The sequence below is a fragment of the Protobothrops mucrosquamatus genome, unplaced genomic scaffold (genome assembly GCF_001527695.2).
Source record: "Protobothrops mucrosquamatus isolate PMUCROS unplaced genomic scaffold, P.Mucros_1.0 scaffold4443, whole genome shotgun sequence".
Taxonomy (NCBI): domain Eukaryota; kingdom Metazoa; phylum Chordata; class Lepidosauria; order Squamata; family Viperidae; genus Protobothrops; species Protobothrops mucrosquamatus.
The window spans coordinates 1-11885 of NW_015390354.1; the positions used below are offsets into that span (position 1 = coordinate 1).

General features: G+C 43.5%; 1 protein-coding gene across 1 annotated transcript; it reads right to left on the bottom strand.

The window, feature by feature from the left end:
• Positions 1–3227: 3227 nt before the first annotated feature.
• Positions 3228–7497, bottom strand: LOC107299019 (tumor necrosis factor receptor superfamily member 12A-like). The gene is made up of 4 exons (XM_015828384.1): positions 7425–7497; positions 5356–5457; positions 4029–4163; positions 3228–3280 (listed from the first exon to the last, which is right to left on the bottom strand). Exons 1-4 carry the CDS (start codon positions 7495–7497, stop codon positions 3228–3230), a joined length of 363 nt encoding a protein of 120 aa, XP_015683870.1.
• Positions 7498–11885: the final 4388 nt, after the last annotated feature.

Sequence of the window (11885 nt, forward strand, 5' to 3'; positions counted from 1 at the left end):
TCCATGAACTCAGAGCCCCCTCCCTCCCCCCGGCACTGACCCTCTGTCTCCGGCTCTGCTGCTGCTTGGCGCCGGCTGGGCATCGGAGGGGCTGCTCTCGGGGCCGCGGTTTGCGGGAAGGCTGGCCCGCTCAGCGGAGGCTCGGGCAGGCCACTCCCAGCGGGGATCTTGGGGCTTCCCCGCATGGCTCCCCAGCCACATGCGCCTGGGACGGGGCCAGCCCGGGAAAGGGACTTCCTGGCCGCCCTTCTCCCAGGGGGCGTGGCACCCGGGCGCAGGGCCAATGAGGAGCCCTGCGAGGGGGCAAGTCCCATGAGAGAGAGAGAGAGAGAGAGAGAGAGAGAGACAGAAGTGCAAGTGCAAGTGCCTCTGTCTCTGTCTCTGTCTCTCTCTCTCTCATGGGACTTGCCGGAGGGCCGTGGGAGGGCCGCATTTACATAGAGCAGGGAGGGCTGTTAGAGGGCCATATTAAACCGGAACGTGGGCCGCAAATGGCCCGCGGGCCGGACTTTGGACATGTCTGGTCTAAGTGAAGAGTAAGTGATCTTAATCTGATTCTCAAATTGGGAGAGGTGTCTCTGAAACAGCTCTCCAAGGGATACACACTGGAGAAAATTGAAAGGCTTCATAGACTTCAATCCCCAGAATTCCCTAGGCAGCATTGCTAAGAATTTTGGGACCTGAAGTCCAGACAACTGAAAGTAGCCAAAATTGATCGAGACACTGATTTATTCATTAGCATAGTATTTACCTGCTCTGATGTACAGCAGATTTTAAAAGTAGTGTTTCCTACCATCTGCTACCTTTTAACTGGAGATTTTACTTGGATTATTGAAACATATAATATATGCTTTACAATTTAGTTGGTGTAGGAGAGGAAACATAAGTGAGAATGCCTCTGCCTCCATCTAGAAATCTCATCATGCTGAACAACCTTACAGGATTCATAAAAAGAGACTCATCTCATTTATGTGAAATGCTTTAAAGGTTAAAAAAAATAGAATCTCACACTAAACCTTAAGATGATTTATTCAGCTTCAGCTTTTTGTTATCATGCAAATCTGGCCAATTGTGGTTTATTTGGTTTATGATTTAGAATGGTGGTCAATATCAAACCCATCAACATTCACATTCACTTCCTGGGGACAATTTGCAACATTTTCATACCAAACTTAAAGCATTTTTATTTTCAGTTCACAAATGCTGTGTCAGGAAATAAAAGTCTTTTTTTCCTCTTTTTTTCTGAATGCAGTTTAAAAAAAAAACCCAATCACACCATAAAATTAAAATTCTCTTATGAGAGCAGAAGACATAAATAGAATCTCAACAGGGAGCACCAAAGGGAAGAGAAAGAGAAAAGAGCAGATACCGAGGAAAATCAGAGGAAACAAACTGGTGCCTTCCTTATGGAGCAAAACACCCATAAAACTAAGGCAACCTGTGATTTTTCATGGCATTATGGGAGCTGTAGTCCAGAACATCTGGAGCTACACCTAAATTGTCTTTCTGATATAGTGGCCAGCCACTGATTGGAAGAAATGGTGCAGAAAGCTCTGTTGAGGCTAGTCCGTATTCCTCTCTCATGGAGAGTTTTAGCACCCAATATCTCTCTATATACAGATAATCTAAAAATCACATTCATCTTTTTCCTTAAAATGTTCCCCGGAGGGAAACGACAAAGGAGGAGGCCCACAATGCAGATCTAGGAACTGCAAAGTTCCCCAAACTGTAACCCCTGTAGAAAAATAAATCACCCCAATATGAGGCATTAGGCCTGGGGTACATATGTGCCAGAAGTGAGGGTTTTTTTCCTCCTCTCCTAGCACAAGGCATTTAACAAGGAAGATGGTCACCCTTTCCACAGAGGGGCCTGTTTCCTGAAATGGGAACAAGAGACAGTAGGTTTCACAGCCCGTTGCTGAGTGTACAGAATGCCAGGGCAAGTGAACAATGTCTCTCCTGCAGCTTCAAGAAAAGTCGAGGTAATCAAAAGTGATGTTTTCTTTGCTGTTTCCTGAATCTGAAGTGGTGAAAAAAACCTGATCTGTGGGGGAAAAAACAAAAGCATAAGATAAATTTGCACTCAGTATGATTCTTTCTTCTTGTCCCCCCCAAATTCCCATCACTCTATGGCAGTGTTTCTTCACCTTGGCTACTTTAAGATGTGTGGACTTCAACTCCCAGAATTCCCCAGCCAGCATGTTGAAGTCTACACATCTTAAAGTGGCCAAAGAGGGCAACTGGTTGGGAATGATAGCTGGGATATGCCGAAATATATCAGAGATATTATTTTGGGAAAGGAAAGCACTGGAAACAGACTGGTGAAACTAGAGGTTGGGACTTTTCTTGGACCAGATTGGCCCACCTCCCAGGGTTGTCATGAAGTTTAAAAAAGGGCCATAGTGCCATTTATCTATTATTTATTTGTTGGATTGCTTATTCTCACCTTCATGACGATACCTTTATTTCAGCAAATCTGATGAAGAGCGGAATGTTTAAAAAAAAAACAAAAAACCAAGTATGCACATTGAGGGCTCCTTGGTGCTCTCTGAGCTAGCTTGTTTTCTTGCAGATGTTTCATTACCCAAACTAGGTAACATCATCAGTACAAGTAGTATGTATGAAGTGAAATACATACTGCTCATTCCAAGTATGAAGTTGGAGGTTTTCAGAGAGGGTATGAGATCAACAAAACAATCCTAGGCAGTTTTACTCAGAAATTACACTTAATCAGGTGTTAGTCCCAATTAAATATGTGAACTAGGAAAAACTTCTGAGATTATTCAAACATGAAAGTGCTTAGGAATGAACACGGAACTATGCCCAAAGGAAAAAAAAAGACTTCTGTTATCACAGTATGACTTCATTGTACTTCACACTAATATACTGAGCTTCTGTAAATGTTTCACTAGCTAGAAAAAAAGTTTTCTGCTCAAGGTTATTGGGGAGGTTTCTGAAAAAGAGGGAAAGCTAAACATGTTTGTTTTTGAGAACTAGAAACTTGGTTTCTCTTTCCACTTCTTCAAGTGTCACTTTATTTCTTTATTCATTTACGTATTTAATTTGCCACTCATCCCGCCACAGGCAACTCTGGGCGGCTTACAATATTAAAAGCAATAAAACCAATATATATTTATAATAAGAATAATAAAAGTGTTCCGCCCACAGGCAGAAAGGAAGGAAGGACAAGGAAAGGAACTGAGATTAGGAGTATCCTGATCTCACCTTCAGTGTATCAGTGATTCTTGAGCTGAATGGCCTCCAGTTTCTTCAATTGGGGCTGGAAAGAGAGTAAAAATATAGTTAAAAGTTTATCAGTGTGACAGAGAGGTAGATACTCTGCTGAAGAGATGTTCGCTGTTCAGTAGTCTTTGAATTGCAATGACAATTGGGACTAGAATTTCTGTTGCTAAGCGTGGCGATTGGTAAGTGCATCATGCCTGATTTTATGACCTTTTTTGACACAATTGTTAAGCAAACCACTCCACTTGTTAACTGAATCACATGGCTGTTAAGTGAATCCATCTTCCCCCACTATCTTTGCAGAGCCTTGGTGGCGAAGTGGTTAGAATGCAGTATTGCAGGCTAATTCTGCTGGCTGCCAGGAGTTCGATCCTCACCGGCTCAAGGTTGACTCAGCCTTCCATCCTTCCGAGGTCAGTAAAATGAGGATCCAGATTGTTGGGGGCAACATGCTGACTCTGTAAACCACTTAGAGAGGGCTGTAAAGCACTATGAAGCTGTATATAAGTCTTAAGTGTTATTGCTATTGTTGGGAGCCAGCTGGGAAGGTTGCAAAGGGCAATCATATGACCCTGGCACGCTAGTAAATACATGCCAGTTGCCAAGCACCCAAATTTTGATCATGTGACTGTGGGGATGCTGCAACGGCCGTAAGTGTGAAGACCCACTGTAAGTCATTTGCCATTGCAACTTCAAATGGTCACTAAATTAATGGTTGTAAGTTGAGGACTAGCTGTGGCAACAATTTCAACTAGAATGAAATATTACCAAAAGGAAGAACTTACTGGTGAATTTTTCTCGCCTTCGGCAGCGGGCATAAATGATTGTGCCCGCAATGATGCTAGCCAGAAAAACAGCACCAAGCGATGCCCCAACTAGCACCCACAAATTGAGGGTGTTGGTGGGCTGGGGGTCTCCACCTGCAAGAGTAAGGAGAGAAGAACACCTTAAATTCCCCTGAAAAAATAGCCTTTAGTTGATCCCAAAGGATCTTTGGCTCATGCAGCCAATTTCTTAATCTGAAACAGACATCTACTGTTTAAAAATCCTTTCCCTTCCTGCCTACCTAGGCCCCTCAAGGCAGAGTTGCCACAAGCAGTGGAATAAAACTGTATACAAAGACTTTACTTTTTCCAGTTTTAAATGTTGGAATAGAGGTGGGGGGAAAAAACTAATTATCTTTTTCATTGCCAGCAGCACAACGACAAAACCCTGCTCATAAAAAGGCTGGCCAAAAACTGAGCCTCTGCTTCTTTCTGAACTCTAATTAACTCCAGGCCCCCCAAAAATGAGCTTGGAGATGATGCAGAGCAGCGACTAGAGTAGATTTGAACGGCGGCATCAGTGGCTGCTCTCAGGATTGGTGGAAGATGCCAACGCTTGCTTCCATTTATATATTTATTTATTGAATTTATATGCTACCGTCCTTTATCAAGCTACCACTTGCTCCCAAAAGAAAGGGGGGGGATTAAAAACAAAGACTATAGTTAGCAGACCTACAGCTAATAGAAGTGGGCTGAGTATCCTCAAAAGCCAAGATGGCTGCCACAATCATGTGACAGAAGCCCCACCCCTTCATGGGTGCTGTGGAGCTGCGATTGTGCAACCCAGGTACAAATGGGGAAAAGTTTTAATCAATGGTTGAGGCTGAATTTTTCACTTTTTTGACCATCCTTGAATAAACCTTGGCCCTCGCTTGCCCAAAGTTGGGAAAAGAAAGAGGGCTGCCTTCTCCGGTGGCGGATGTGACAGGGAAGGGAATAATGGTAGCTCTATCCAGGTATATGGGATGGCGTTATGAGTGCCATTTGGCCTGCCTGACAGATGGGATCCTGTCTCCAGATTAGTTTAATTGATTGGCTTTTGAATATGCAACGACAGGAAGCAGTATCTTGACTTTGGGCTCTGGGGCAAAATGTCCCAGGCCGGGCCTGCACTCAACCGTTCCACCATCCAAACATTCAACCCCAAAGAATCATATGTTGTAGCATCAGGGTGAACATCCAACCACTCATCTTCTCTCCCAGAGTGCTCCAGGAACTATCCCGGCAATACCAAAGATGTATGGAGCCTCCTCCACCACAGTACCAGGCATAGTTAGGAGCCACTTACAGGTAGAGCAAAAATCATTCTTATTTTGACGTTGGCACACTGAGCAATCCATGCACTTTTCCAAGTCGGGACTCCAGGACTGGCCTCCAGGACAGCTAGTTTCTGAGGGGGAAAAAAAATCAGAAAGGGAGTTGAGAGTTCACCCACCCTCCTTTTCACACAAACAGCATCAGAAAGTTTCTGCCTCCCTAAAGCAAAGTGGAATTAACCAAAGTTCTGGTATTTCTGATTCTGCCTGCTTGCAGGTATGTTGGACTCCAGTTCCAATAGTCCCTGGCTTCCTAGGGTTATGGAAATTGTAATCCAGCATGTTTTCAGCCATAGTTGCTCTCCTAAAAATTCATGAACTAGAAAGAAAGAAAGAAAGGAAGGAAGGAAGGAAGGAAGGAAGGAAGGAAGGAAGGAAGGAAGGAAGGAAGAAAGAAAGAAAGAAAGAAGGGTCTTGAGAAGCATTATCAGCTGGGTGAAAATAGGGAAGCAAAATAAGGATAAAATAAGATTCAGAAATGGGGGGCCATTGCACTTAATCCATGTGATCCCAGCCCCCCCCCCCATGACACCAGGGCTATTTCCAGAGGCATAACGTCACTGGGGTGAGTGGATATTGTGTTTCACCCCGAAACGTGAACCAGTGTTAGGAACAGGAGAACATGGGGGGAGGGGGGTCAACTCAGGGAGCATCACATGGCAAAATGGGAGGGGGGGTTAAAAGGAGAGGGAGCCTTCCTCCCTCCCATCACGTCCCTCACTTTTAAATGACTTCATTGATAAAACATGCCCCGAGTGAACAAGGCAACCAGATGGCGCTGAGCCCAGAAGCGAGTCGGACAGATGACTCAGAGTGGGTCGCATGACGCCAACCCCACTTGTCTCACTTGCAGGAATAAGACGCCCCGAGACTTTCATCCGGAGAGCCCGCCAATAGGAAAGAGGCAGGGTCGAACGGGCCTTGCATTCATAAACATTCCAATTCTGACAACTTCTGTGATTGATTTCGCGGGGAGGGGGCGGGCTTTAACTCAGCGCAGGAATTTGCCAACTAATAAGAAAGCGCCACTAAGCATGTGCAGATTGCTTAGTCGGGGTGAACTGTTATTCTATTTAGATTTTTCTTTTATCCCGCTTTTATTACTTTTATAAGTAACTCAAGGCGGCGAACGTGCGTAAAACACCTTCCCACTTTCATTATTAATTTATTTTTATATTAGTATAAACTTTATACTAATATAAAAATAATAAATTAATAATAAAAGTGGGAAAGGGTTTTACGCACGTTCGCCGCCTTGAGTTACTTATAAAGTAATAAAAGCGGGATAAAATAAAAATTATACTGTGTTCGTTTTCGTAAATCTCCTAGCCGGCATCGTTACGTTAGCGGCTCCTTAACAGGTAAAAAGATCCAACAGGTTCAGCCCTGAGAAGTAAAAGAGCCGTGATAGAGTTGCACCTGCTGAAAAACTGTGCAAGATGACCGCGCCGACTTTATACTGAATTTCTCTCCTCCTTGGAGGGTTAGCAGATCTAAGTCTTTTCCTTAACATCACGTGTGAACGCACCATGCTTTGCGCGGAACGCACCCCAGCATCTGTATCAACTAGACTAGAAAGCTGGGTTACTGGGAAACCGGCATACTTGAATAGTTAAAAATCGCTGCGAGGTCCTCATTCCACGTTTTCTCCACAAAGGCAGCCACGGCCGTCCGCAAAGGTTTGGCCGGGACTCCTGACGAGCGGTCTTGTAGTCAAATCACAAAAGGGATCCGGACAAACTACAAACTACATCCGTTCATTTATATTCCTATACTCATTCAATCACTCGCCAGCCCCCCCCTCCTCTGTTTTACTTCCATCTGCCGGCTCTTCCTCATCCCTCCGAAGCCCTTCCCAATGTCGCTTCAACCAGCGCTTTGGGACCGCGGCCATTCAACAGGTAGAGCTTCGTGGCACCCTTCAGTACCAATCCTGAAAGCCGCACCTATTTGCTCCACCGATTCTCCGGTTGTTGAAAAGTTTGTCGAGGGAGGAGAAAGGGACCCCCCCCGTCCTAAATGCTCCCTGATCCCCACTTACCTGCGATGGGCTCTCCCCGGGCGGACCCCAGCAACACGGGCAAGAGCCCCAGGATAACACCCCAGGCAAGCATGGCAGGTGGGTCTTGCTGCTCCTTCGCCGCCACCGAGGACGTCCGATAGCGAGCGACTGACCGCCAGCCTCGCTCTCAGTGCCGAAAACTCTCCCCGGCTCGGCTCGGCTCGGCCCGGCTCGGCTCACGGCGAGAGACGCCCCCGCAGTCGGGGATTGGCGGGCGTGCAGCCAGGCTCCGCGTTCCATCCTTTGATCTGCGGGGGAGGTGCGGGGGGGGGAGAAGGGGGAACGGCAGCGAGTCAGCGCAGGAAAGGAAACGGCCCGGCCGGAGAAGGAAAGACGGGGGAGGCGAGGACAAGGAGGGGGCACTCGAGCTTTGGCCCGGCCCGGCTTCTCGGAAGTCCCGCTGGGCTGGAAATCCTGTGGCCCCTGGAACGGGACGCTTTCCGTTGTTAGGGCTTTTCCTTTCGTGTTTCCAGCGGGGTGTTTTGAAGCCAGCAACCATAACAATAATAATCAAAATCATAATTTACAAAAAAAAAGCTGCAGGACTTGGAACACCACGTAATTTAAGATAGTAACTGTTGTGTCCCGTGCCTGCAGAAGCAGGCGCGGGAAGTTGCAAGAGTCCCGGGCATTTGCAAAAGCTGCCCGGGACCAGACTGACCAGCGCTGGCCTTGCGCGCATGCGCAAGGTGGGAAAGGACTGCCTTGTGACTGGTGGGAATTGCCCGGGGATCGGAGAGTATAAATAGAGGCTTGCGCGCCTCTGGGGTTGTCGTTCGTAGAATGGAAGCAAACAATAAAGACTTGTTGGAGATGCTTCGTCTCAAGCGCCATTATTCTCCAGACTTAACAGTAACCTTAACTATTCAAGATGCTGGGAAAGGGGGGGGACGGAATCCCACAATCAGAAGTGCTGTACCAAACACAGTTCACGCTGTCTGGTGCTCTTTATGTCAAAAACAAAAACAATAACATAACATGACATGACATAACATATATATTATATTATATTAATTATATCTTATATATTATATTATATATAATTAATATATATAATATAATATAGCATAATATAATATAGCAAATTGTATCTGGGAGGTACTGCCAAACTTGCTCTGAAGATTTTGCTTGGGCAGTTATTATTTAGGGCTTGCTATACCTTGTACTTTACAAGGTACTAGCCTTATTTATTTTTTATGTCTTTATTGTTTCATTTCCCACCTTTATTCTGTATAACTCAGGACAGGGGTACAAGATGCTCATTCTTCCCATTTTTCCCACAACAACCCTGTGAGATGGACTGGGCTGGGAGGGGAATGGTCCAAACTCACCCAGCCACCTTTCATCCCTAGAACTTATCATTTCCTAATTTCTAAGCCAGCACCTTAACCACTAGACTAACCTGATTGTCCTACTGGTAACGTTAGAAGCCATGGGCAGCTTGTCCCTCCAGGATCTTGTCCAGCTCCCTTTTAACACTGTCGCAATTGGCTGCCATCCTGGGTGGTGTGCAGAAGGTCCCTGCATTTAGTTTCAGTGTGTGACCTTGAGCCCTCATGGTGTGAGAGAAGGAGAAAGGGAGAAATCTCTCAGGCCAACTACGTGCATGGTTTAAATATTTATCATGCAAGAAATATATTAAATTCTTGTGAACTTCGAAAGCATGTCATAATTTCTGAATCCATTTTAGTGGGGGGTAAAGCCTCCTTGGGGATCTTTGGTCTAGGAGGTAAATGCATGGTGTTGCCCTTTCATACTCTTGTGCCTTCAAGAACTTATTGTTCCCATCAGCCACATCCAGTGCTTGCAGAAGGATGGAAATTGTAATCCAGCCCATCAAGAGGCTGTGGATGTTTCTATACATGTTGTAGGAGGTGTAATTGCCAGCCTTGGCTGATCTCTTTTCTACTGGATGGGATACCAACAGGAAAGCCCAAGAAGAAGACTGCTAAAATCGTACCATAAGAAGGCAGTTGTGAATTGCTTCTATGAAGTCAGTCCTTGACCTACAACCTTTCGTGTAGTGACCGTTCAAAGTTATAAGGGCACTGAAAAAAGTGATTTATGGCCGTTTTTCACACTTAGGAAAACTTTGCAGCATTCCCATGGTCACATGATCAAAATTCAGACAATTGGCTCATATTTATGACGGTTGCAGTGTCCTGAGATCATGTGATCACCTTTTGCAAACTTCTGAGAAGCAAAGTCAATAGGGAAGCTAGATTCACTTTACAGCCATGTAACTAATTTAACTGCAGTGATTCACTTAACAACTGCGTCAAGAAAGGTCATAAAATGGGGCAAAGCTCACTTAACAAATGTTTCACTTAGCAAGAGAAATTTTGGGCTCCATTGTGGTCATAACTCAATGACTTATCTATATAATATCTATATAATATTGCTCCAAGAAAATCACATGGACCTGTCCTTGTGGTCAACATGGATTGAACTCAAGAAAGATTTCATTTTTAAATTCTTTGAGAGGGAGAGAGAATGTACTTGCTGGCATATAGAGAATGGATAGATATTTAAAAAATGCTTTTTCAACATACATATTGTACAGAGAGATACTTTCATTTGGGGTCAATCCAAGTACTGAGGTTTTGGAGCAGATCCACCTGAGCGGGGGCAGAAATAGGACATTTTGGAAATTAAAACCAAAGAAGCTTGGAGACATAATAATTGGATATTTCTGGAACTAGAAATTGAAATGTTATAGCTAGAAATTGAAATGTTATAAATTTTAAATAAAAGGTATGGGAGATTTACTTATCCGGAAGCAAAACTGCTTTAGCAGAAGACATGATACAGTTTTGAAAGTAATTTCTGTTTTAGACATCAAATGTTCTGGGCATGGATCAGCCTCCCAGAAACACCCTTTGTCTCTTCTGACTTATTTGGTATTCCTCCTGTGCTTTACCCATCTTTGTCCATAATTATAGCAAAGTCAGGATTCCTTGTGGCTGGCCTAAAAGCATGATGGACAGTAGATCAGTGTTTTTCAAACTTGACTACTTTATGCTGTGTGGACTTCATGTCCCAGAATTCCTCAGGCAGCATGCTGAGATTTGAAGCTCATACTTCTTAAAATTGCCAAGTTCAAAAATTGAATTGAATACTTTATTTGGCCAAGTGTGATTAGACACACAAGGAATTTGTCTCCAGTACAGAAGCACTCAGTGTATATGCAAAGCAATAGATGGAATAATCCAGTCTGAACATCTGGCTGACTGGACAAACCATAATAATAGTAATACCACCAATAAAAGGGGGAAGTAAAGAAGGTAATAAAAAAGGATAAATAATACTGCTACACTGCTGTATTGTAAATACATAAAATTTTAGATAAATAAAATCACTGCTGCATTGTAGATACTCAGAGACATTCTCCCTCTTGTTATTTCAAACTCTGGGAACAGCAAAAGTGCTGCATTTGAGGGTTTGAGCTGGAAAAATGGTATCCCGAAGAAGGGGGAGAAGAAGCAGAAACTGGGAGAAATCCACCTGGCAAACAGATTTCCAAACATTTAATTTCTTTGCAAAATGCTTTATCTCTCCCTCCAATCTCAATTAATCCTTTGTCTTGGATGGTTAAAGATGATCCTTTTTCTTTGCCAACTGCCAGGAGTGAAGACATGGCCCACATTACACTGAGCGAAGAGTCAGCCCCAAGTGAACTGAATATGAGGTTATAGATCTTCCAGAAGTTGTCCTGGCTGGAAGTGTAGTGGATTCTAGCTCCCATAATTACAGGTAGTCCTCGATTTACAACCATTCACTTAGTGACTGTTTGAAGTTACAATGGCACTGAAAAAAGTGACTTATGACTGTTTTTCACATTTAAAACCATTGCAGCATCCCCATGGTCACGTGATCAAAATTGAGACTCTTGGCAACTGGTTCATATTTTTTTTTTTTTCAATAAAAATTTTATTATTTTCATCATAAAAAAAACATCACAAATATAACACAATATAATATAAAAAACACCCACATCCCCCACCCACCCACCCCCCGAGACTTCCCAAACCTAATCCCAGGATAATATTCAAATATAAGTAAACAATTATTAATATCTCTAACTCCACAAGATATGTAAATTTTACATAAATAAGTGAAATATATATATAAAAAAAAGAAAAAAAAACCAGTTAATTAAAAACCTAAATTATATTCCAGTATTCTATGCTTCTTTTGAATATAAACAATCCATCTTCTCCATATAGATAAAAATTGTTCATTTGAGTGATTCTTCAAATAAGCTGAAATCTTTGCCATTTCAGCAAGGTGCAAAACTTTCAATCTCCAATCTTCCATTGTAGGTAAAATTTTACTCTTCCAATTTTGAGCTATCAACAAACGGGCAGCAGTTAAACAGTACAACATCAAATTAATTTCTTTTACATCCAAATTATGTGTAATACCTAGGAGAAACAGGTC